General features: G+C 44.5%; 1 protein-coding gene across 3 annotated transcripts in view; it reads left to right on the top strand.

Annotated features, from left to right (window-relative positions):
- The window catches only part of rapgef6 (Rap guanine nucleotide exchange factor (GEF) 6), an 85412-nt gene extending 67642 nt beyond the window's left edge, over positions 1-17770 (top strand). For all 3 annotated transcript variants that reach the window (XM_070983560.1, XM_070983559.1, XM_070983561.1), the window contains 11 exons: positions 1948-2159; positions 2761-2884; positions 4023-4046; positions 5589-5809; positions 6149-6322; positions 6549-6695; positions 7079-7195; positions 8770-9034; positions 11504-12051; positions 12956-13312; positions 14317-17770. In XM_070983560.1, the coding sequence (XP_070839661.1) occupies positions 1948-2159; positions 2761-2884; positions 4023-4046; positions 5589-5809; positions 6149-6322; positions 6549-6695; positions 7079-7195; positions 8770-9034; positions 11504-12051; positions 12956-13312; positions 14317-14339 (2212 nt within the window). In that variant the 3' untranslated portion in view covers positions 14340-17770. The remainder of the gene's footprint in view (positions 1-1947; positions 2160-2760; positions 2885-4022; positions 4047-5588; positions 5810-6148; positions 6323-6548; positions 6696-7078; positions 7196-8769; positions 9035-11503; positions 12052-12955; positions 13313-14316) is intronic.
- The last annotated feature ends 9348 nt before the right edge of the window (positions 17771-27118 follow it).

The raw sequence follows: 27118 nt of genomic DNA, 5'->3' as shown, positions 1-27118 counted from the left end.
TGATATTCTGAAAACATCCTAAATGTCATTTTGATGCAGATGACGATACGTTTTCTACACTGCCGCCTTATATATCTCCTGTTATATCAAATCTACAAGCAGATCCACGTCCTGCTGCTGGTCCTTATTGATCTTAAACTGGTGTTCCGCAAACAAAGAGCAAGAACACAACAAAGAACAAAACAAACCAAAACAAATGCTCTGCAGCCATCTGCCGTGTCCTGTATATGTGCTTTTAATGGCTTGAACAGACGACATCCTACAAATACTTTGGGCTGTGGCTGCGTGATGAATTCTCCTTTGAATTACATGAAATTAAAAAATTAAGGAGATAAAATAAACAGATAAGAAATAACAGAAGTGAGGAAAACTACTGCAAACATTAATGAAAGGCTGGAATAAAAGACGTTTCTGAATCCTGTGGAGCCTTTTAGTGAAAGCAGAGGATGACCTCAGCTGTTAAGCTTCTGTTGTGCATCCTGACTACGATTAAGCTAAGCTAATTATTTTTTTATACATACAGCAGCATCGTTACAGCTTCACTGCCAGACTGTGTTAGTGGGACTTGGAGATGATGCCGCTCGCCAGCTCCTCCTTCTTGCTCCGTGTTTGCTCATTTACTGCTGCAACAGTGTCCCAGTCCCCAGAGTAATTATTCAAAAACAGCAAGTCATGTTCCTTCTGTAGCTCAGCCTGGTTAATAGGTTGTTTAGACACGTCTGTTTTGCAGTGTGCTGTTTTCAATCTACAGTATAAATAATAGGATATGGGCTGCAATGCTATGCTGTTATGCTGCAGCATACATTTAAATATGAATGCATGAAGATGCAGCTCTGCTATAACTATTGGATCTAATATGTTTTGATTAATTGAAGTCAGTACAGTTTCTTTTACAGTCTCACACATGCTAAGCTGTTGTCTTGATAGTGATAGTAAAAATAATCCTAAACTTTATTTGCATAGCAGCTTTCATACAAGAAATGCAGCTTCAAGTGCTTTATGGCAAAGACAGTACATGCACAAAGTGTTTCACATGAAAAAAAGCCCACTTTAGATCTGGTCTCAGTTAAAGGAGCTGAGCAGTCTGATGCTCGCTGCTGTAAAAGGCACTTTAAGACAGGAGTGTCTGACCTCCATGTTCCTTTACACTCCTCCTCACAGCATGATGTCCTTGCACATATGGCTCTCTGATGCATAACCTGCCTGGCGACAGGGGCATTGCCGCTGTGTGTGTGTGTGTGTGTGTGTGTGCGTGCGTGCGTGCGTGCGTGCGTGCGTGCGTGCGTGCGTGCGTGTGTGTAAAAAAGATAACATGCAGGGTTTCCCCACAGTATTTTATAGTAGACGCACCATGCTCGTCTCGCCTACACCAGCATCATTTATCCAGGACACACCGGATTATTTTTGGATGCGGTGACGTGTTTAAAAATAAGGCAAATTGGTAGATGTGATGAGGTGAGAAATAAAGAGAGACCCCAGGAGAGGGATTTGGATGTAAGATGAGAAGTCTAGCAACAGAGAGGAAAGTGGGGAAAGCTCAGACAGGTAGTAGCAGCAGTGGAGCCAGAGAGGAAGGGACAGGAGCTGGACAGAAAATGAAAGACGAGAGCAGAAATAAATGCTGTGCCAGTCATAATTATCAGCTGTCTAAATGAGTCTGCTCAGGGATGACTTCACCTCAAGGGGTCCTCTGCTCTGGAAAATGGAGACCTCGCTCACTGAACATAGCTCAAAAAGTAGTGATTAAGCAGAGGCCAGTATGGGGTTTTGATTGGCATGTATATATCAAACACTGAAACTGTTCTTTTTCTGTCTCCTCCACCCTCCTTTACCTCCTCTGCTTCTTCATTTCTGCCTCTATCCTCCCCCCTCTCCTTTCCACCATACCCTATTTATCTCTGCCTCCCCTCTTCCACCCTCCTTGCACCTCTCTCCTCCCTCCTGTAGCGGCCTGAATTTGGCACCGGTGGCTCGGCTGCGGAGCTCGTGGGAGAAATTGCCCAGTAAGTACGAGAAGCTGTTTGGAGACCTGCAGGACGTCTTCGACCCGTCCAGGAACATGGCCAAGTACCGGAACATCCTGAGCAGCCAGAGCATGCAACCGCCCATCATCCCACTGTTCCCAGTGGTCAAGAAGGATCTCACCTTCTTGCATGAAGGTAGATGGCTCAGTGGAGAACCCAGAACGTGCCTTTCTTTCTGTGTGTGAGCTGCTCACGTGGTGCCACATTTCCTTTAATTATCTGTAAGCTAAAACCTGAAGCCTATTCTGAAGCTTTACACATCATCCCGTGTAGTTTACTGTCCCCTACTTCCTCTGTGTTGTGCAGAAGGTCATTTTCAGTCTCACTCAGAAGGTTTACTTCTGCTTCCCCATCGTGCCTTTCTAAGATATCACACTGACTCAGGTCAGAAGCACCCAAACTGACTTCTCCTTAGAGCTTTTCTCTTAAATGTACGGCCATGTTAGGAATTGAAAAGAAAGTTTCCCTAATTGTGCAAGTTGTTAAAAATTCTCAAGTGGCCCAACGTGACTCAGTGTGAACGACAGACACCACTTTGATCTCTTGGAGGCGCGACAAGAAGGCGGCCAGAACAAGGAGATTTCCACTTTGAAGATTCGACTTAGAAATATTGTTGCGCTCTTGCAAATGTCCCAAAATATGAATCATTTATCTCCTTTATCATGTTGACAGCTGACTTCACGCTCACTGTTCTTGCATGTGTTTGTGCGTTTTGTGCTCGTGTTTTTCCTCTCAGGCAACGACTCCAGTGTAGACGGTCTTGTGAACTTTGAGAAGCTGAGGATGATCGCCAAGGAGATCAGACATGTGGTGCGGTTGACCTCAGCCAACATGGACCCTGCGCTCATGTTCAGACAGAGGTTGGTTGTTATTGATGCCAAGAGTCCTCAAAACCTTTTATTCTCAAGATGAACCAATTTGTTACTTGATGCTGTTGGGGCCAGTTTCATAGATATGGGTCACTTAAAACCTCTGTGGGGGCTTTCATCAGCTTAATTAGCTATATCAAAAGTGTCGCTTTCAAAATTCTCTCTAGTAAAGCCAGGAAAACTGAGAACTTCAGTGGCTGATGTCATGAAAATGTAAATTTTTGAGCTTTTTTGAAGAAAGTGTTGGGAAAGGAGCCCAAGGTGGTTCAGAAATCATCACAGGACCCAATTAATGGTTGATTTTTGTAGAAGGACGGTCTCCAACCAATTTGCTGTGGACAAATAAGTTACCACAACATCAACCTCTTCAATTCTGTGCATCTTTGAAACTGACTCTTCCTGTTTCCCATCAGCTAGACTGTTGCAGCTCTCAGAAAGAGGCATGAAGGCAGAGAGTGGAGAGGTAGATTACAGGTTTTAGAAAAGGGACCTTTACTACAGACAAGTACACATGTGAGCAAAAGGGCAACCACCACACACCATACCTCCACCAGCCGACCTGGATCCTTCACCAGCAGGATCAGGCACACACTCGAGGTCTGGTTCCATCAATTCCCATTCACTTCCTGTCCAGCTCACGGCTCTTGTTGTTTCGATCGTGTTCCTCTGCTGGAATGTAACGGCACAAAGACACAAGGCGGGGATCGACTGGAAGTGAGGTAGAATTGATGCCAACCGCAGTGTGTAGTTCACTCAGTTTGTGTGTGTTTATCACAGTCTGTCACTGCTGCAGTGCATGACTGCCCCCTGCAGACACTCCCTTCATACTACAAGCTCAAGATGTCAGAGAAGACTTAAAAATCTTGTTTCAACACCATCAAATGTGACAAAAGCTCTTACAAAAACCCCAGTACGAGACACAACGACCTGTTTTCACGAGTGTGTGATGCACAAGGCCGTAACACGCACTCTCCAGGTTGATATGGGGAGATGTCATGTGTCCGGTGTCGTTCATCTCCAGTCATTTCCTGTTTGTTTGTTGTGGCATGACCTCTACATAGTCTTGTCCACCCCGACCCCTGAACTTGTCTTTAAGTCACGCTTCAATCTTCACGCCTCTTGCTTGCAGGAAGAAGAGGTGGAAGAGTTTAGGGTAAGTTTGGCCTGGTACCGGGTTCGTCCTGTTTCAGTCTGGACCAGCAGAAATTCAATCCACCCTGCACCCCCACCACCACCATAAGCTCTGCATGCCCCCCCCCCCCCCCCCCACTATACCTGAGTGTACATGTGTGTCTGCCTGTGCTTGTGTGTGATTAACCCTTCCATTTGCAGTGCCCATTCACCTGAACCATACTGAAGTCCATCATTGACCAATTAATTGTTTGTTCATCAGATTGTTTGAGTCACATAGTAGCTTGAAATAACACTTAGTTTTTGTTTTTACCAAGAGGGTCTGAACAGATTTGCATAGTGATTGTAGGTATTCAAGAAAATTGCCTGAAATTTCTGATTTCTGGCATTTAAGTTCAAGTTTAAGTTCAAGTTTTTGTTCTTTCCTTGAGCCAATGAGAACATAAACCAGCACAGCTTTACAGACAAAACTATCAGCAAAGAGTCACAGACAGGCTGCCTGTGACTGCACAGATTTCTCATAAATATTGGATAATGGCATCAAATTATAAAAAGTAAAACAATCTCACATCAGGTCCATTTAGTATCTGTTCTAGAGAGCTGTAGATGGAGCTGTAGATTCTCAAGTTTCCATGAACGAGAAGTCCTTGAAGTGCTCAGAAAAATGAAGCATGAACATGTGCAATTCCATGGCAACCAGCTGAACCAGCTGCTGCTTATGAAGATGTGATATGCTCGAAAAGCTCCAGAACAGTTACTAAAAAGTCGTTAGCCTTTATTAAACAAAGACTCTCAAAATGACAGGCGATGATTTATGCCAAATTTAGCGATTAGCTCGTTTCTGTCTGCAGTCCCTGGGCGGGTGCACACAGAGCAATCAACAGATGCTGAAACCATTTACACACTAAACCTCCATCACACTAACGATTATACAGACAAATCTACAAGCACAAATCAGCATGTAAATGCCAGCACAGTCCATTACAGCTCTGAAGTGAGTATCAGATGGACCTTGAGGTGAGATCGTGTTGTTTACAAGCTCAAGTATGAACTTTGAAGCTCTCAGTGGCAAAGCAAAACAAACCATGAGAGATATTTACAGATACTATTTGACTCAGGTTTGGTGTTTGTTCATATCTGCATCCCGGCGTAATATTCCCCATATCGAATGTCGTGCATCGTTTGTTCCCTAACCCTTTTTGCCTCCATCTGACAGAATGTTCTGCTGTAACTGTGATAGCATGGCACACGAGCGAGAGCTGCCTCCCCCCAGCTGCATGGTCCTGTTTTAAAATGCTATGCTCCAACACAAAGACAGATGTGCAGATTTTACAGTAGAAGGGGTATTTGATGATAACGTAGCTGTGCCTGTGTTAATGGTGGTTGGACTGATTGTTTTTTGCCATTCTTTCCTTCCCTTTTTCAATCTGCCTCTTTGTTTTTCCTCTTTGATTTGCATTTCTTCTGTTTTCTCTTCCTTCCACATCCCTTTACTTTCTTTACTTCTGCCTTTCCTCATGATCCTCCTCCCTTCCTCTTCCTCCCTCTGTCTTCCATTCATTAGGTCTTTGAGTCAGGGCAGCACCAACTCCAACATGCTGGACGTTCAGGGCGGCGCCCATAAGAAGCGAGTCCGTCGCAGCTCGCTTCTCAATGCCAAGAAGCTGTACGAAGACGCTCAGATGGCCAGGAAGGTGAAGCAGTACCTGTCCAACCTGACAGTGGAGACGGACGAGGAGAAACACCAAATCATGTCCCTGCAGTGCGAGCTGTCCTACAGCACCTGTGAGTAACACTGAAACTGAGACTGCTTTACTGATCTCACAGTATATCCTTTACTGGACGCAGCTTACATTTGTTTTATTGGCTTGCACTGCCACCTAGTGCATTTGCAAATGTCTTGCAGAAGAGAACAGGAATTAATCGATCGATCTGTTCATAGATAGCTGCTGAAGCATGCATCTGCTGTATCATCTAAACCCACTGAAGAACAAAACATGCACGCAATAGTATGAGGTTTTTGTCTGAGTGGTTTAATAAAACCTAAATGTGAGATTCTTTAAATTGACTTTACTTCTTCAGGGAAGTAACATTGTTCTGTTCTGCTTCGTCCTATGGTTGTAGTGTCTAAGAACTTGAGCGAGAGGCGATCCACCAAGTCAGATATGTCTCCAGTGTCTCTGCGGTCGGCTCTGCCCTCAGCAAAAACTCAAAACAGGGTGTCACAAGTCCTTCAGGTCCAGGTCCCACTGAACCCTCTCCGAAAGAAGAGCACTGCCAAGGACATCGGCACACCGAGTCAGTACACCTGCGTTATACCATATATCACAATCATTCTTGTTTATGTAGAGTTGTGTTTTACTTCTTCATGCTTTTAAACCTTTTCTGTCCTTCCTCACTTGTAAAACATGCGTAAAAGAAAACTTCATTTCTGAGTTCTGTATTATTGCAGGTGCATAACAGACTCCCAGGATAATTAACTTCACTGGAACCCTTTTCTCTCTCTCTTTTTTGTCTTCTCCAGACTCCAACTCTCCCCAGGTGGTGAAGAAACCTCCAGTGAACTCATCAGAGGAGTGGAGCACCAAGAGACCATCTGATGACACCGTCTCCACCGTCTCCTCCCTTCACTCCAGCCCCACGGTGTCGCCGCAGGGCTCCCCGCGCAAAGGTGCGCTACAGAAACTGTGTTTTTCACTCAGCATGCTTCAATCCGAACAAAGTTACAGTCGGTGAAGAGGAGGCCCCGAGTAGTTTTAGTGAAACAGTCGCCTCCAAGCAGAGCTGAGTTACTCAGTCAGGGGTGGATCCTTGTGCATGTGAAGTGTAGATTTATGGTTAATTTCTCACACTTTTCCTTCCTTGAAAACTTTTGCAATAGTATGCACAGAACATCTCTTTCATCTGTGATGCATTTTTATATGAGATGCTCACTTTGTCCTGAATGTCCTGTCAGCTCCCTCTGACTTCAATCTCCAACCATCCTCTTGTTTCAAGATGAATAAAAAGCCCTTATTTTCATCTCTCACTTTGGATTTCCTTCCTCATTTTCAGTGGGCGTGGCCAAGTCCCAGAACTCCAGCCAGATGAACCTGTCGGGGTCTTCGTCGTCGCTGACCAGCGACGCCAGCACAAAGGCCGGCACCATCAGCCTGCGCAGCTACGGCATAGGTGGGGCTCTCCTCCACAAGAGGATCCTCCTGATGACCAGGCAGCACAGCCGAGAGAGAAGCAGGGAGAGAGAGGATCAGGCAGAGGAGAAGGAGAATGGAAGTGAAGTGAAAGAGGAGGTGACGCAGGAGGAGACAGAGGCAGTTCAGAGAGGCTTGCTTCCTTCAGAGCACAGCAGAGGGAGGTCCAGGCAGCAGAACAGCCAGGGTGCACAGGCAGATTCAGGGCGAGCGCTGCAGAGGGTAAGAGCAGGAAGGACAGGCACGCATGAGGTGCATCCCATGGCCTGCACTGGGAATCCTCCCAGTCTACCCACGCCTCTGTCACCTCTCTCCCAGCCCCAGCTAATGAGACCCAAGCCCCTAGAGTCCCCAATCAGGACGAGGCTGATGTCACCATTCAGGATACTGAGGGAAAGGAGTCAGTCCAGAGAGAGGCCGATGGCAGTCAGGCCACGTGTGAACGGTGGGGAGGGAGCAGGAGAGGCTGTGCCCTCCTCACCTCAAGATGAGAGACAAAGAGAGACAGAGCAGAGAGCCAGGAGGTCCGTCAGCCCCTTCCTTTGTCTCTGCAGGGACAGACACACCAGGAGAAAGACCGTCTGACAGAGAGAACAGATTCGTGCACTGATCCGCTGAGTAGAAACAGAGAATCGGAGATAAAATGAAGAAAACTGAAGCTGGTGGTGTGAATTTTTATTAGCAGTTGATGATCAGTTACTTTTCCATCACAAATGGTAGCGTGTTAAAGTGGTAGCGAGAGACAAGAGCCTCATGTCCACCATGAGTCATAGAAAAGGGCGAACAGCAAACATTCAGAGCAGATAAGAAAAAATAGATGTTGTTTGCAGCAGCAGTGACAAATGGAAAATCATTTCCGTGTGTTTCTCCTAACGTTCCTTTGAGTGTGCGATTAATGCTGTGAGGTTTTAAGTGTTGCGATGTCAACAAACAGCCAAATGTAGCAAAATCCCTCATTGTCAAAGCCGAAAGCATATTCACCTGAACTTTTTAATCCCAGGATGAAGGATCTGTTGTCACTATGAAACATTTCTGCACAGATCCAGCTCTGAAATGTATTTTCCTAAGAAAAAGACCCTTTTTTGTGGATCAGTGTTTGATATGTGACTTTCTGCTGTGGCATGTTTTATTGCCATGTTCATTTGGTTTCCCTGCAGTCAGAAATGGTTTCGTTCAGCAGGTTTTGGTCGTATGAAAGTTAAGATGTGACCCGACAGTATCCATGACAGTCATTTCTCTGTTCACCTTCACGTTTTAGAAGTCATAACTTCACAGTACATTAAAGTACCGTACATGACATAAAGACAATGACGAATGTAATGGTTACAGGATTAACAGTGTTACATTTAAGTATTTGCTATTAAAAGGAAACACACCTCAGGTTGTCCCCTCATATTCTCACATCAGTATCTTTCTGTATTTGCTTTTATTCCCATCACTCTCCATCCTTGTCCCATCCCCTTTTTTCTTCTTCTCCCTCATTATAATCTGTATTTTTACTTCACGTTCAAATGGAAATGTCCTCAGTGTTCCTCTCTCCTGCCCTGCATCCAGGTTACACCCTCCTACCAGCCGGTAAAGCAGACAACCTGTCGGACTCGAGTCACAGCGAGATCTCCTCCCGCTCCAGTATCTGTTCAGTTGACTCCATGCCAGCACCCGGGCATGAGGACCGGTGCAACAGCAGCAACAGGACCTGTACTACTACTACTACTACCACTGCTGCTGCTAGTACTACTACAACACCAGCTGCAGCTCTCGAGAGCACAACAGCAACGCATGCACACTTAAATGCTGATTACAGCCAGCCCAGCACAAGGTAATTCACTTCAATTCAATGCATTTATGTGCACAGTTAGCTTCACCTGCAAAACAGTGACATTATGTAAGTGAGGGAGCTCCAGCTAGGGAAAGTAGCAGGAATGAAAGGTGAAGATCATTTCAGTTCGTAAATATTCACACCCAAAGTTTGACTAAAACTGATCTCTCACTCTAAATAAGCCAACACTGACACACTCACTACAGTCTGCTCAGTCTGCTTTCAGCTGTCAACACAGAAATCAGGGAGCAGCTGTTTGCATCACTGAAATAACTAAGCCATGCTCCCACAAGGTTACTGTGAACGCATTCTCTGATCACCTGTGTCACCTGAACTCTCTGAGATTACTGGTTTCCTCAGTGGATGTGAGCCTACTGAGCGATTCACTGCAGAACACGTCTGATCTGTATCTGCATATCCCATCTGGGTATAGAAGTCCAGGTGTGAATGCATGCAGAATGCACTGGGATCAGACTGCAATCAGCCACACCGCATTGTGAGGTGGTCAGGGTCGCGCTGTAATGGGCTCTCAGCCAGGTGTGACCACAGAACAATCCGCCCAACAAGGTCAGGAAAGGAGAGGTCACCTGACTCCACTTCTTTGGGCTCACCCAAGCAAACAAAAACTACAGGCAGTAGCAGTGAGGTTAGCTAGCGGGTCTTGCTGTCAATAAGTTTATTTTTCTGTCACTCTGTGGTCTTTGCAGCGCTGCGCTTTGAGTAAAAACTAAGATGAAAAACATCTCACTGGACTAAAATTAAATCACAGTTCAGTGAAAATCAGTAGGTAATTGTTGCTTTAGATATTACTGGGCTGGGAGTGTAAAATCAGACATATGGATGAGATTTAATCACCCACCAGCTCAGCACAAATAATGAAAGCGCTCCAGCTCCCATAGAGAAATAAATGCGTTGGAATGGAGCTAAACTAGCTTGAGGACCTGAGACTCCACAACGGCTCATAAAGATTTATTTCAATCTTCCAAACTAGAAACACCTTTTGCTTTGTTTATCAGGATGCCTGTTCGCTCGTATCACGCCCGTGACTCAAGCCTCGACCCACCAGGACACATAAACACTTAATCATCAGAAACCTTCCCAAAGGCCGGCGCGAGCGAAACGGCAGCGCACGTCCGCGGTCTGCCACCCCGAGCCGCTCTTCCATTTCCTCTCCCAGCTGGATTCCAATTATGTCCTTTCCTCATTAAAACTGCGAGAACAGGAAGCCGTAAAACACAGCAGGTTTTTATTAGCATCCCACATTTACGGCCCTCCTCTCTCCTCCTTTTCTCCGTTAACAGCGTATCGCTTTTCACGCAGGCGGCTTTTTAATCTGCCCGAGTAAACAACACACCTTTTTTTTATTGTCTGCTGTTTGTTTATTGTTCCTACATGATCAGGCCATTCTGTCTCACAAAGTGGAGACTATAAAATACCGCCCGACGCAATAATCTGTCTGCTTGTCTGATATTATATTACCTCGGCAGCCTCGCCGTATAACAGCGGCCTGTTTTATGAAATATGGCTCGGTTTCATTGAGTGGCTTGTTTGTCCAGTTAAAGCGTGTCAGTGAATCAAACTTCTGCTGGAAGTTGGACGGCAGCTGAAGAGGAAAACTTTTTGAAACTTTTTTTTGGAGCCACATGATCGTATTTAACAGGTGAAACAAAAAAACCACACCTGGCGACGTTTTGTTTAAAAGTTGACGATTGTGTCGAGGGATCATTTGTGCAACACTGATCTTCATCTTATTTCTGTTTGTCTTGGGTTGTGGTTGTCTTGTCTCTGTTTGACCCTCATGTCCTCCAGCCAACAGCCTTTTATAGTTCTTGAACCTCCTCCCGTGCCCTCACCTTCCTCCCTGTCTCCTCATTTCAGTGTGACGTACCTCCATCTTTAACACCACTCAACAGCTTGCTATCATCTTGTGCTTCACACTTTTCTCTTTTCCTTCTCTCTGGTTCTTTTACAGTTTTAGACTTGGTTCATTAACACTACCTCTACTGCCCACAGGTCAAACAGCACTTCACTTTAAAGAATCACAAATATAATTTGAGCAGTCATTACAAGCACACTTTTATTTATAATGTTTGACACATACTTTTAAAAAGTGTACTTCTAAATAGATGTCATTAAGTTCCCATTCAAATGTATCAGAAATGAGTATTTCTAAAGTATACTAAATCTGCAATTCTTAGAGTGGTATTTCAGTCCAAAGTCCTCAAATACACAATTAGCATGCTCAATTAAAGCGTACTTTAATTTCACGTAATTTTAAGTATATTTAAGTGTATTTCCAACACACTGGTGATAGAATACAGCTGTTCTCTCAGGCAGGTGAAGGTGAAGGCTGTGTAGCGATCCACACACCTGATCACTCACTCATCGTTTGTTTGTTTGTTTATTCTCAGGAGGGCCGTGCTCATGGATTAACTGTAAATTAACAGTGAATTTCTCTTTTATCCACAGTAGTTCCTCGTCGGCTCGAGGACACGTAACGCGAGCCTCCACTTTCACCTCGTCCACCTCGACGGAGGAGCTGACGCAGGACCACACCTCTCTGGACTCGGTGGCCGACAGCGGCCGCGGCAGCTGGACGTCCTGCTCCTCCAACTCCCACGACTCCTTCCAGAGCCTGCCCGCCTCCTCCTGCCGGCCCTGGGACCACGGCATCCACGGGCACCCGCTCTCCCTCCCGCACACGCACCTGGGCGGCTTCAAGCACACGCAGCTCGCCGGGCCGATAGCGGAGGTCGAGGCCGCTGCTCAGGCGTGGGCGAACGAGGACGCGGCCGCCAAGCAGCACTCCAGAAACTCCAGCTCGGACCTGTCCAACCAGTCGCGGCAGAGCTGGGCGTCGTCCAGCTCGCTGTCGGACACCTACGAGGGGAATTACGGGACGATAAAGAGGCGAAACACCTCGGAGCACCCCTCCTCGCCGACCAACGAGGAAGGAGGGCAAAGCACAGACCCTGTCTACAAAACGGTGACGTCAAGCACAGAGAAGGGCCTGATAGGTGAGGGGTCAGGTTGCGAGTTTGATTCCCTGTAAGCGCAGTGTGGCAGCGGTCAGCTCTGTCTGTTGAGGCGTGTGTGGATGTTGGAAAGTTACAGTAAATGTTGTTGTTTCGGGTGAATCTCTGCAGCTTTCTGTCGCTCGACTTGCTGCTTCGGTCTAATGACCGGCTGGCAAACGCTGCACCTCATGTCTTCCATCTTGGGCTAAAGATCCCTCACAGATCTCATTCTTGTTGCTGTCGGCGCTCGATCTGACACGAGTTATGCAGCTTCCTCATCAGCCAGAGTGTAAATTTGTCTTTTGGATCCCCCGCTGTAGTTCCATGTGAAGACCGTGCAGTTTGCTAGTTTATCAGGAGCTAAGACAACATTATGTCCACTGCCAGACAGTGACAGTTAATCTGTTGGCAGATCAACAGAACATCAGTTGACGAACATTTTGATAATCGATCAGTCGTTTAAGTCAATCATTCTCTGCTTCCGGCTTCTCAGATGTGAGAATTTGTTTGTTTTCCATCACTTAAATGAAACATCTTGAAGTTCTGGACCGTTCAGACTGAAGCAAACGATTGATCGATTGATCTGGTGAATAATTGACAGATTATTCAGGAGTGTCAGTGATCATTAGCTGTGGCTGTAGTTGTGTCTGTATCCGCTGCAGCCATCCATCTCATCGGTTCTGTATTTTTCTTTTAATTTGAACACGTTTTGCTGCATGTGTAGATGTTTATTGTGTTTGTGAAACATCACCTTGATTTCATTTTTCCATTATTTTCTTTTGTTTCTTCCCTCCACAACTTTTCCTCCTTTACGGCGACCTCCTCGCCCCCGTTGGCCCTCATCCCCCACCCCCCTCCTTCTTCGCTGCATCCCTCTTTTCTTTTGATCTGCACCTCCATCCAGTGTACTGTGTCACCTCCCCCGCCAAGGATGAGCGTTACCGAGCTCCCCCTCCCACCCCTCCAGGCTACCAGGGTCTGGCTCTGGGGGATCTCGGCCTCGCAGACGGAGTAGTGGGTGGGCCAGGAGGCGCCCTCCCCAGGCCTCCTCACCTCAGACCTCCAGACTACAGCGTGGCCCTGCAGAGGAGCAAACTGCTGCAGAGCCCCGGAGCGGCCGGCAGTCTGGCCGAGGCGCGGAGGCTGGCTGCTAACCATCACCTCCACCAACAGGAGGCCCGGACGGCCAGCTCTGCGCAGGGCCACTCCAGACCGCCCAGCATCTGCCTCCCACCGCAGGAGCTGGATGACAGTGAGGATGGTACGTCCCGCAGGATGGAGAAATGTTGAAGCAGCATCTCTGAAAGTGTCTTAACAAAGTGCTGGTTCCCGTACTGAAACAGTGCATGTCCCCATAAACAGATCGCTTAACTCATAGTTCATTTACACAACGGTTTGCAGGTTGAATCATCAAGTCTCAAACTTAGAGAAATTACAAGGGATTTCTTTAACTAGTCTCTTCAGTCAGGATTACTTCATATGAACGGACACATTCATTCACATTTGCAAGTTCATGCCATGAGCCAAATTCCTTTCCGAGGCCTAAAACCAAAGAAATAAAAGAGAAATAAAAGAGAAAGATGTCTTTTATTACTGAAAATGGCCAACTTGCCCCTTAAAGTTGAGAATGTTATTACTCTCAGATAGTTTCATGCAATAATCTCAGTGATTATCGTTTCTGTTTTTTTAGAACTAAATAAAGCCAGATACCTGATATAAAAAAACAATAATAGAGAAATATTGTTTTTATTTGCAGTGCGTTCCCTCTGCAGCAACTTTTCTTTGGACATTTTTGAATGGAGTCTGGTGCATAAGCGCTCCTCAGCCACTCATTTGCGTTGTCTTCACTTTTCTCATCACTTTCTGTCACTCTAAGATTTCCTGACCTGTGTCATCACACGTTAATCTTATTTCTGTGAAATGCAGGGGTCATATTTTTTGCAGCGGGAAGCAGCAGCTTTCAGCTGCACCGGAGGCATAAAATGTGTTTGAAACTGGATTTAAACTGATTTTTTGGAAAAGGTACCAAACACGTCATGCTCATCAGAAATGGTAACTGAGAGTGTTGTAACTGATGTGATGGTGTGATACAGTTTCATACTTTGGCTGATATATCAAACATACATTCAATTTGGCATTAAAAAGGTCTTTAAAAACTGCAATTTGAACCTTGTGAACCCTGCATAAACCTCGTAAAATGTATTAAATTTAGAGCATATAAACCTGTAGAGTCCCCCTAAACACTGTCCTCTCTTCTCTCTCCAGATGAACAAGTGTCGGCGGTGTAGAGACGGCGGCGTCACTCGCACGCACATATTCTCACACACGGACCAAGTCGCGGCGGTCAGGCTTTGGACTAAGCTAGCAGCCTGCTGTCACCGCGCATCAGAGCACATTCTACCAAACCCCGCCCACAACCCTGTGTGACGTCACCATGGACCGTAATGCACCTGTGGACCGGAGCGGTGGGTCACGTGACCTCTCTCCACCTCCCAGGACTTGTACAATCATCTCTTTTTAAACCCATTCTTTAAAAAAAGAAACTCTCGAACAATACAGAAAAAGGCGGCGTGATGGAGTCACGTCCTGTCAGATGTTAAAAAACAGACAAATGAAAGAAGGAAAGAGCGACAGTCAGAGCTTCTCGCGAGAAGACGTCGGCCTCCTTGGACACAGACCACCACGTACCTCCAATTTGCGCTCCAAGCTTGTCTAAAGGTGTTCCTCGTTGTTTTATACAGTTTTAACATGTTGTACAGTGATTTGTTTTCTATATATAAACAGATTTGTTTTTCTTTTCATTTGCAATCTTCGAGCTTTGCAGCGTTTTCCCGTGAGAACAGAGAGGAGGAGCAGACAAAGGGATAGAGTCAGTGGCAGCAGTACGACGGTGATCAGCTCGCGGGGGATTTTTTTCTTTGGTTAGTTTGCAGTTTTGCTGTCAGCTAAAAGAAGATGAATGTAGATAAATAAGAGACAAGAAAAGCAGATTTTTAGATTTCTTTTTGTTTTTCGGGGGCTCTATGGGCCTCTATCCAGCCCTGGCACTGATGATGTAAATTCCCACACAAATAAACCAAATGCACACAGGAAACAGCTACAAAACCAACTGTTAACCCAACACTCACACCTTTGTCTGTATTTGAGGTCAGGAAAGCCCTCGACTTATTTCCCACTCCTCTTCCTAAAAGAGAAGCCCCTGAAGTGACAGAGAGCACGTCTGTTTGTGTTTACCACTTATTGAGCTTTATGAAGAAAACAAAAAAAAAAGAAAAAGAAAGACGAGCAGCATCTCTCAGGCAGTTGTGTGTCTTGTCCCGCGCTCTCCGCCACCCCGGCCGCCTCGCTTATTGCTCGTTTCAGCCTGACGCGAGGTACTTTAGCGGCATGCTGCCTCCTGGATGTTCTATAAAAACTGTATTATAAGTCGTTTTTAATGAGCTGAAGAACAAAATGCCTCACTGCTTCCTCTGGAGCAAAACGCTCGTCGTTTATTCTATTGCAGCAGCTGTAATAAAACCATAAATTAGCACTGTGTGGTCACACAACGTGCATGCTTACACACACACACACACGATAATGTTAGTGTGCATAAAGACAAAGGACAGTGTTTACACCGATGCTTACATGTTTTGTTTACAGTGTTTATTAGACTAGTTGTCTATTGAATTACAAGCTGAGATGTTAAAGTGTGACTCTCCAGGTTCATGTGACCTTGTAAATTTGTTTATAATGCAACAGGAAAATGAGATGCAGCGTAAACGTTGACTGTGTGCTCGCAGTGTACCTCTCATATCGGTTTTTGCTTCTTATTTAAAAAGAACGAGCGGCAGAACAAGTCAACAGATGATGTATTTTAAGGCCTGGCTTGCGTCTCCATTCCATGTTCATAGTAGATTTTGTAGAATATTTAAAGGATTTGCTTGAAAAATTGTCTATTTGTATTGAAAACAGAAGCAAATTTGTACATTCTGAGTCATGTTTTGGAAACGGGAAATTGTTTTTGATTGTGTTGATCTGCAGTGCAGCAGGGGTGTTAACTGGAATTAGACGCTCTCTTCTTCTGCTTTCTGTCTCGCGCTCTGTGATGCTTCTTTCGTATTGTTTTGCCACACAAAGACTTGAAATGATTAATGCTAATATATACATGGCATATATATGAATTTATACATATATATTTTTGTTGTTTCTTTGCCATAAATTAATGTATAGATGAGAGAAGAGAGTCCTCTATAAAGGCTATTTTTGAATATTTTGTTATAAGAAATAATCCGAGGTGGTGATCGCCCTGCTTCTGTCTGCGGGCAGGAGTCTTTTAAGGAATTAGTTCTTGTCGTTGTCCGTGACTTGTTTTCTGCCCTCACGCTCTGTTGTTGGTGCCATTTCTGCTCTGTCTATAGTTGTAATTGCTGCTGTGTTTTGGGATATGACTGCGTGCGCGTGTGTGCATGTACGTGTGTGTGTTGTGGAATTATATTTGCGAGGTTGAGATCGACATCGAGTTTTTAAAAAAAATATCCCATTTTGTTGCAGCCTGGGCTCGTAGCACATAAAGAAAGGCTCAGAAGTCATTTTCAATAAAAGCCCGGCTCAGTGTGCAGCTCTGATTGCTCCTGCCTGCAGAAACGTGGCGCCCCTGTGGGTCTCCTGCCATCGGCTTCGTGGCACAGGGCGAGTTCTTTCAAACTCTGGATGGATGATTAAAAGGAGATTATTTTGATGCTGTAATGTCTGTTTGAATTGAACAAACCGTGTCACGATGCCACGTCTAGCAATGTCTCCCCGCCTTTGTCTCGCTGGATTTCGCTGAATCCGCTGTGACCCTCGCCCTCGTCCTCTTTTTCCTTAAAACAGTCCCCATTGTAGAAACTTCAAAAACAGACTGAGAGTCAGAAACTGAAAATTCCTCTTTTTTTTTTTTTTTTGCACAACAGTAATCCTCAGATTTTTAACCGTAAATCAGTATTAATCTTCTGCATGGATGATTTAGAGAATAGCAGCACAGAAGAGTTGAAAGAGGCACACATCTGCTTTTAAATGTTGGATTGAGAGCCGAACATCAGGCAACAGCTTCGCATGACAGTTATTTTACTCCTCAGGTCAGCTCAATAAGGCCTGTTTTAAGTTTTTTCCTTTCAGGGCTAAATTTCATGTAGCAGCGACCCCCTCTTCTCCTGCTCTGCATGCAGTCGGTATGTTTTCACGGAGGGTCTGGCAGTGAGCAGCTCTTGGCACTGTGAACACAACATGTCAGTGTTTTTAACAACTTCAAACTGGAGAGGATTGACTTCACCTCTCTCCCAGCTTGAGGAAAATCTCTGGCTGATTGTAATTTAGCCCCCTCCTGTCCTGCCATGTTACCTGGAATGCAATAAGAGAGAAGTTGTGAATGTGTTTTACGTCGACATCTTTTGGCATTACAGCAGAAATGCACAACAATAAGCTTAAAAGTGGTGAGCGTGCTGCACAATCTGTACAAAGAGGTATTAACTTGGTCTGTGGCTTAAAGTTTGCTTTCGTCTCACACTTCTCATAGCTGTTGTAACTTATGTCTTTTAGAAAGACAACATGATCTTGCTCGTACGCTTTTTATGTATTTTTTACGAGTGATTGTAAATAGTTGTTATATTTTTGTTTAAGAGAATGTTTAAAAAGGAAAAAATACCTTTTATTTCTCCAAGTCTACTGATATGAATTTGGACAATGAATAAAATGTTACGCAGAAAGGATTTTGTGTCTTTATTTTTCAGCCTGATGTTTCCCACTTTGAAGCTGAATGTCTTGTTGTCGACCTGAAACTAACAGGAGGCTTCGTGACCTCTTTGTTTCCACTTTGTCAGGACAAACACATCCGGCATTTGTGGTGTAATACCCACTGTCTGACACTTCTGACCAGTAAATCTTCACACAAAAACAGAAGGTATCTAATCTCTCCTTGTGCTGTTCAGACGTCCTCGGCTTCGTCCTCGCTGTCTCTCCGCCCTCTGCTGCGTTCAGCTCCGTATCAGACCTGATCAGAGCGGAGAGCGTCACGCTGTGCTCAAGGTCAGGCTCCTTTTATTACTCATTAAAGGTTTACTGTCACACAGAGGGGCAGGAAGTCATGCTGGTTGCTCTTTCTATGTTTGTGTGAGAAGGAGAACATACCAGTCTGTGTGTATTTATGTTGTATTTCTGCTGTAGATGCATGTGCGCAGGCTGAAGCAAGCAGAAAACATGTCTGTGAACCACATATGAAGCTTTTTTACACAACAATGGGCTTCTCTGCTTTACATACTGCACTTAGACTGCCATCGTCAGCAGACTATAAACACCAGGAATGACTCAGTTCTTAAGTAGTTATCAGAAACCCATAAAAAACATTTATAGGGTCAGTTCAGCCAAATCAGAGCAACAGAAACACTCAAGAACCACGAGTCTGAAAAAACTCCCAACTCAAGGTGCACTTGCTGGCCTTTTTACAAAGCTTTCAACCATATCACATATCACATATCAGGTAGAACTGCAAGGGGTAACAGGAACATAGGCAGTTTGTCTGAGCTTTAGAGGTCTTCATCAGCACAGCAGATCTGTTCCCGGGATCAAGGATCAACTTTGGTGTTAGAGTTACATACTTTACACTCATCTCTTTATACGCTACACACACATGGTCACACAACCAGCATGCCCTCCAGTAACTATAAGCTGCACACATGGCCACACAGGCAATATGACCTTTAGTAACCTCAGAAAACACAGAAACAAAGCTTACAGTAACATATCTTGTGTCAGGTAACACACAATTTACATATAGGGGGGGGGTCTAGCCATCTTCTCTTTCAGGGCGCTGTCTCCTATGGATTGGATGGGTCGTGTGCCAAGAGGCTGGGACCAGCCTGTGGACCAAGGAGGGAGCACTGAACTCTAAACCACGATGATCACCACTTGTTTTGACCAATCAGAGAGCTGCACGTTTCTTTTTAAAACTCTGTATAATTGTAAGTCAGGTATTCTCATTCTGGCGGGTGGTTTTAAGCCAACGCAGATGAGCAAGTGCTGTGGATCAGATAATAAGTTACATACGAGCGGAACTTGAGTTTGCGTTTTTTGTCAAAAAATGTTTTTTGTTAGTTCAGTTCAGCACAACTTCAGCACAACCCATATATCCCTATATGGGCAATTATATCTGAGCAACAGTCTGAAAAGATACATAATGAGTACAGATATTTATTAAAATCAAAACATCAAACATCAAAAATAAATAAATAGATAAAACTCTGAGGAACTGAGCAGGTGGACAGCAGAGGGGTTGAGGGTCCAGAGTACTTTGATTAAAATAACCAGACATCAGTCATGCAGGTTTTGAAACATCAAATAAGAAAATAAGATTTCTGTCCTCAGAAAGTCCTGAGGGGGCCACAGCTGATGCTATCTGCTGATCTTTATTTCATTTATTGTGGGCGGTGGGCGTGAACTTTTTTCAGCCTCTGAAGCACCAGAAAAGTTTCAAGAACCAGTGCTCTTAATAATCCACAGGAAACACTGTCCAACTGCTTGAAAGGGAAGACAGGAAGTATGTCCAATGAAAATGTCCACATTTAAGAGTTTTTAATGAAATTAAAAAGATGAAGTAAGACCAGCCACATCCTGACCAACAGCACAACATAAATCTGACTAATTCAAGTGACGTTTAGTGAACTTCTGCTCGATCTGACTTTGACGCTATCTGAAGTGCTTCTTAAAGACTCTGTGTTCTTTTGCTGCTACAAAGTTGGATGGATGTGTAATGGACACGGGTCAGGGTGGTGCAGGGGTGAGGGTGGTGCTGGTGCTGAAGCGGGGAGGGATGTTAACCAGCATGTTCAAAGAGCTGGTCCTTCCACTTCAGAGAGAATATTCCAGAACGATGAGAGAAGTGAAAGTTCAGCTCCGAGTGGGATTCGATTGGAAACGAGTGGGTGAAATTACACGCAGCTTCAATTATACATCACAAAGGGCGAAAGAGCCCCACTGGATGGCAGGGGAGGAAATGTGGAAAAACGGGACCGCTCGGGTCTTGTAATAAGTGCGGCCTGTATGCACCCGTGTGTGTGTGTGTGTGTGTGTGTGTGTGTGTGTGTGTGTGTGTGTGTGTGTGTGTGTGTGTGTCACACCTCTCCTCTGTTTTGACTTTGAAGTTGTGACTTTGTCAGGAGCAGCAGCCGAGAGCAGGAGGTGGGAAAACGGAAACTTTACCACCTGAGGGTTGTGCGCACACACGGGGGTTGGCTTTTAGCATATTCCTGTCTAAATGAAAATTTGTGAAGCAAAACAGTTTGGAAAATATTCCGTCACCTGTACAGTCTCAGCGCTGCCCTTGAGCTCACGTAGGTGTGAGTGTGCATTTGCTCTCACGTACAGAAATGAGAAATCCGCTTTCATGTCTTGATTTCTGCATGATCACGTAAATAAGTAACTTTTTTTTACATCTTTCTCTGCTCTCTTTACTGTGGTCACCAGGGTCACCAGCATTTTAATCATCCTGCACTTCCATGTAATCTGCCTCCATCATTTCCAGTCACCTCAGTGCTGACCTTTGTCTTAAAGAAAGAAAAATCTGACAACCAGCCTGACTTTTCACCAAGCTCCAAAAACACTACACTTCCCATAATGCATCTCCTTTGGGATCCTGTCAAAAGATATCTCATTAAAATTAGAAATGTAAACTGTCTTCTTGTGAACAGCAGCTGGGTGCAGATACTTCCTGGAGTCTTTATCACTCTGACTGATGTTGCTCGGCTGTTTGCGTGGAGATTAACAAATAGATGCTATGCGTTAATTGACATGATGAATTAATTTAGAGGTGCTGGAGGAAAATCTCTGTGTTTTGAAGTTTCTGAACACAGTCTGACCAACTATGTCTTCTGCTTCCAGTCTTTGTTCTAAGCTAAGCTAATAACCTCCATGTAGCTCTCTGCCAGAAAATAAGTGTATTTCCTAATATGCTGAACTATTACTATGAAATATTTGTTTTGCACAAATGCAAAGTGAGAGATCTGGGTGATGCATCTGAAATAAGGCTTAGTGGTGCAACCACTTTAGACTACATTCATGCACATAAATAGTTTTTTCTCACACGTCTTGTTCGGTGTGCTTGGATCTGTCATTCTTTGCTAACTGGTTGCGCACTTTGAAAGTTTTAATGGTGTAATATTTGCTGGTGTTTTTGCTCTGTGAAGCAGTGGCATTAACTGGACAGACAGCATGACTTTAAGTTTCAGCCCTTCTTTCTGTTCGGGTTGAAGGCCAGTCAGTGATTTACGAGGCCGTCTGAATACAGGTGATGTCCAGCAGAGTCATTACTACAGTTCATCTTCTCGATCTTCACCTGCTCTGCCACGTGTCACATGCAGTCACTGCAGTCGTTTTTCACCACACCTGTGGTTCTCCAGCCAGAGTCACACTAAATATGTTTAGGTCTTAACTTTTAAGGGCTTCGCTGACAAAAATTTATCAGAAAAATTTCAGCTTAAGTGTACCCAAACAGACTGTAACGTCACCTGTTTTAATTCAGTTCTCTTTGGTCTGTTCAGTGAGATTCTGGTTAATTATCAGCTTCTCCTGTTGATTACCTTTCAGGTCTGTCTTGAAAGTGTCAACAAGCTCTCGCGGCAGAAGCTTTGTGTTTGCTTTAGAGACGCTTGTCCTGTTAGCTTGTTAGCAGCCCCATGTGTAGTCTTAAAACTATTTATATGTAGACTTTTACACCACCCCAGTATTTAGCTGTTATGGAACATTTCATTAAATTTATATAACATGAAGGTTTACATAACAGAAAAATGGAGGTAGAACATCTCATCTTGATGGTTTTAGATGGTGATAGCTTTGTGTCCAGGTTCATCCTCAGCCACTTATAACAACTCATCAAAATATTGATTACTTAGAAGTGTCATTTAAGATGTGGTGTTAGTGTGCAGGAGTGAGCAGCAGCAGTGCTCTGAACTGAAACTCAGAGGCAAAGATTTCTGGACTAAAATGTGCAAATGTGTCACTTATGTTGTACTGCATATAGGTGGAAACAGGATTTTCTTTTTATCAGTTCTCCTGGACTCCCAAGTCTTCCTCTCTGGACCATTTGTGGAGCATGGCGTTACATGTTGAGGTGGCACCCTCCAGGGTCGCTCTGGCCATTTGTCACCAGCCCTCAAGGCTTCCTGCAGCTTGTAAAGCGGTTGAGGTCGGCGTCCTTGCATCTCACTGTCCTCAACAATGTCAGCAGTGCAGCACAGATAAATGACCTGACAAGCCTGGAGAATGTAACCCAATGTTAAAAAGCCCACAAGTAATCCTTCATGCTCCTTTTTGTCTCATCCACTCTTCCCTTCACACATTTGCTGCAGGTGTCTGTGTGACTCAAACACATCCTCATACCTAAATGACTGAACGGGTCAATTGCCAATGACTACCAAAACCACATATGTGGCCACCAGCAACAGACCTATCAGACTTTCCTCATACCCAACTTTTGCTGCGTGGTTAACTTTTTGTTGCTTTGCTGGGGTTTAGGCACCGAAACTACCTGATTAGGTTTGGGAAAAGATCATGGTTTGGGTAAAAATAAGTGCAATACTGCGTATGATGCATAGCTGAAGTATGTTACCTAAGTTAAAGTAAGTCAGCATTTCCTGGGTCCAGGAAAGTCCAGTGTTTGTTTGACCCGCCAGCTCCTCCAAATGTGGACTTTCTTGCTCTTTATACTATGTCACATGACGTCCTCCTTTGTTCTGTCAAAATTACTATGGCCAAAAATGCTCTATAACATTTGAACCCATAACAAGCTGTGCTAATGGTACATAGCAAATGGAAACAGTATTCACTTCCTGTCTCCAAAGCGGGCACAGTTGCCCCCTCCCCAATCCCCACTGGACATGTTTAACACTAACACATTACTGATGGACTATGCCCCTCCATGTAAAATCCCCAGAGTGTATAAAACATCAGTGTAGCCACCATGACATCACTCATAGGTTTCTGTTGTAAAGTTGAGCATTTAACATGGGGGTCTGTGGGGATTGACTCATTTTTTGGCTATGGGGTGAAAGAATCTGTCAGAATCTGTGCTCATGTTCACTTCTCCCATTAGAGTGAAGAGACTCAGGACCTGTCATTAGTCTCCTAAAAGGCGGGTCAATGGCGACACCATTGAGTCCAAGCTGCCAAGCTGCCTCCCCTCCAACATGAATTATAGTTCAATTATAGTTAGGTTTTTTTTTTATTTTTTATAAATGCTTTAGTGTGACCTTCCTTTCAAATCAAGTTCAGTCACTATGAACAGTGTCTGTAGTCAAATGGTCTCTTTTTCACCCATTCTGTATGTTTCTGATCATAATGTGAAAAAAGTATAAAAATAGGAGGCTGGTATTGACAGAATGTGAGACATTGGAGCTTCCAAGTGAGCCGGAGAATTGACTCTCCTGCTGTTCCACAGATGACCATGGGGAGGCAGTGCTGCATTGTGTGAAACATTGCCTGTTGAAGAGCACAGAAACTGCATTCCTGCATCTGACAGGCCTTCGACAAGATTTCTGAAAGAAGGCTATTTGGGGAGCATATTTCCCCCCAGAGATCAGCCATCCTATTTAGGTGCAAATTACCAACATGTTGTCCGTATTGGAGCAATGCAATCCTGGCTTTGTGGAGGTAATGATTATATCTGTCTCAATTGTCTTTGCCCTGTGTGCAAAAGTCTCCTCTCATCCCTTAAGTAGTTAATGTTGGTTCCTAAAGGGGGAATGACTGCCACTCCTCCATACTGAGCTTTAATTGTTATTTTTAATGGCTGGTTGCCTCACTTCATGTGTGAGTGTGTGTGTGTGTGTGTGTGTGTGTGTGTGTGTGTATAGATCTACATTATTTAACTGACTTAGTGGGTGTGCAGTGAGTGTGAAACTTCCCTCACTGTGTGTTTTTGTGTATGCATGAATTAGTGTCACTTTCAAGGAAAGTCATGCATTTAAGGCACGCTTTTGTTTTGCATTATGTGTATTATGTGTGCATGTGTGGGAGCGCGAGAGAGAGAGAGATTATTTTGGAGTGTAATTTATCCTCCCTAACTGGAGAAAACACAGTTGCGGCTGCACATAAGGGCCTCATTGTCATCATCACCATCATCATCAAATATCATCATCATCATCTCTACATCATTACCTTAACCAGCAGAATGAGATTCCTGTGAGGAAGCAGAGTAAATGACAATCAGAAGAAACACAACACCCATTTTTCTCATCTATCTATCCATCTATCTATCTATGGAGTAAAAACTTCACTGTTCACTTTCTGTTCTGTTCAAAATTTGCAAGGTCACATTTAAACTTGTGTCAACTCCTGACACACACACACACACACACACACACACACACACACACACACACACACACACACACACAAACATCATTACTGCAGAAACAAGAGGTTAGCTGCAGTTCACATCCTCTCTTGTCCTTCTTAAGCAAGGTTGGCAAAGGATCACTCCAAGTGTGTGTGTGTGTGTATGTGTGTGTGTGTGTGTGTGTGTGTGTGTGTGTATAACTGATGTTGTGGGGACATAGATCTGTTTACACGGTCACATTGTGGGGACTCACCTTCCATGCGGGGACAAAACACAAGTCCCCATAAAGTGAATCATTTGTGTGTGTGTGTGTGTGTGTGTGTGTGTGTGTGTGTGTGTGTGTGTGTGTATGTTGAGTATGCAATCCTGTGTTTCTGTGTGTTCCTGAGCTTCAGAAAGTGAGTGTGTCTATATCCTTACCAAGACCGACTGTGGGGCTGTACTTGGGTTTCTGTGCAAGTACGTGAGCAGGTATGTGAAGTGCAAAGTGTGCGTGTATGTGTGCATGTGAGTGTGCGCGCATGTGTGTGTGTGTGCTCTCACGCGTAAAAAAGTGTGAGTAACTCTTGCAAGGAGAGCAGCTACGGCTGACAGGGTAAAGTAGCTGGACGCCACTTTCTCAATAATGACTCAGGGTCAAATGGTTCAGAGGAGGAGGGGAAGGTTAAGAGTCTGAATAGGACGATCGACCACATCCACCCTTTGCATCTACACACACAGAGACATACACACCCATGCACACAGGTAAGCTCACATGTGGATGGACACACTTGACTTTTTTCCCCTTTTAGAGGAAGCAAGTGGAGAGTGGTGAAGGGAAATGAAGAGAAGCAAGAGGGTCAATGCTAAAGGAAGAGGGAGGAGGGAGGAGGTAGGAGCTGATTTATGTCTGCGTGTGTGGGTGGATGTGTGTGTGTGGAAGTGGGATGGAGTTAGGGTAGTATCGTCTCAGCAGGACATCGCCTTTGCCTGAAGCAGACCTGGAAGAAGAAAGAAGAGAGGAGCAGAGGAGAGGAGATGGGACAGGAAAGGACAAAGGGGTGAATATGACGAAACTGGCTTATGTTTGAACTGAGCAAGTTCGTACGATGTGTTTTCTGACCATGTCGGAAGGCTAACCTGTTTAGAACTGATCCAAAGTCACACTCGGAAAATTGAATGAAGAGCTTGGCATCACAGAGAGGGTGAAGATGCCATATTGTTTAAATATAAAGGTTAAATCTGCACACTTCTTCTCACACTCACAGAATCCTTGCCCCTTCCTCACTTTTGCACAGCTGGCCAATCACAGCGTGGTGTTTGTGAATGTCAGATTGTTGGTTTCAGAAAGTTGCGTGTCAATGGTCAGACACAGCCCCCCAATACTTAGTCTGAGAGGCGTCAAGGGAGGGGGTCTCCAAAGCTGTTCTACCATCCGACAAGGACTTCTGTTGAAGCATACCGGCCAAATTTAAAAATGCATTTTTTTCTTTCAATTTTGGCCATCTGTACACACTAGGCCGGCATTTTTGACACCCCAAAACTTTTGAGATCTTCATAAATGGTCTCTAGAGTTGAGCCACCTGGAAACTGTGATCCACTATAATGACATTTAAAAGGAAAGTTGGAGGAGACAAAAAGTTATCTTCACATTTCTGCCAGATTTGTCTTTTCTCTTAGGTGTTTGAGATCTTTATGAAAATGACCAGAGAATGATGCTGTGTCTGTGGACGCACGTTGGTTTCACATGTGAACAAGATTTTTAGATCCAGCTGACATTGTGTGGACATGGCCTGAAGGTTCGGGTTTGCTTTTGCAGGCTGTGCATATAGGTGAATGTGCAGCAAGGTCAGGGTTTTTGAGTATAACATTATGTACTTTTGATCCATATCCTGATAGAGGTTGGATCAACCTTCCCCATGACACATTGATTGAAGCTCGGGCAATGGGCAATATTTACCCAGGATGGAAAAAGAAGAAATACTGTTATTGTAAAGAATCTGGAGTAAAAGTGAAGTTTTAAATCAATTTAAATGTTCTTTACACAAAAGTTACTGGATAACTGAGGGTCACCTATAAAAGCCTTGAACACTAACTTTGCAGAAGCATCGTTCTCGTCTAAAAAGGAGGAGAGACAGGCAGAAGAAGCATCAGCAGAAAGAGAGAGAGAGAAAGAGGGAAGAGAATGAAAGACGAAGAGAGAAAATGAAAAACTGAGAGTGTCAGAGGGAAAACCTAAATACCCCCCACTGAGGAAGAGCTGCAGAGAAATGGATGAAGGAGGTGATGGGGGGTACTTAGTGGGAGGCCCCTCCTTTGAACTGGATGTCAGGAGAGAGAAGGAGAGAGGGAGAGGGAGGCGTCTCAGAACAGATCAGAATGTAGCAGAGCAGATTAAAGACGGAGAGATCACAACAGAGTTAAGGCGACGAGAGAGAAAAAGTGCAGACCAACGGTGATATAAAAAAAAGACACTTCAGCAGCTCCAGCAAAAAAAGGAGGAGAGGAGAGGATGCTGAAGGTCTGACCTCCTCCGGTGCCTCTGAGCTGCAGCCAGGACTTTGATCCTGCACTTCATTTAGCTCCACTGTGGGAGACCCTCCCAGTCTGATGCACAGGATTAAAAGCCCATTCCAGAGTTTATTAGACATGTAAATTACTATTCACACGGATTCACAAGGAGTTGGAGTTGACATTGACCTGTATTTGCTTGAGACAACTTCACTCGATCCATCTTAATTC

Source organism: Chaetodon trifascialis, chromosome 16 (genome assembly GCF_039877785.1).
Source record: "Chaetodon trifascialis isolate fChaTrf1 chromosome 16, fChaTrf1.hap1, whole genome shotgun sequence".
Taxonomy (NCBI): domain Eukaryota; kingdom Metazoa; phylum Chordata; class Actinopteri; order Chaetodontiformes; family Chaetodontidae; genus Chaetodon; species Chaetodon trifascialis.
The sequence above is the reverse complement of the archived record's forward strand: the minus strand, read 5'-3'. Positions and strand labels throughout refer to the sequence as shown.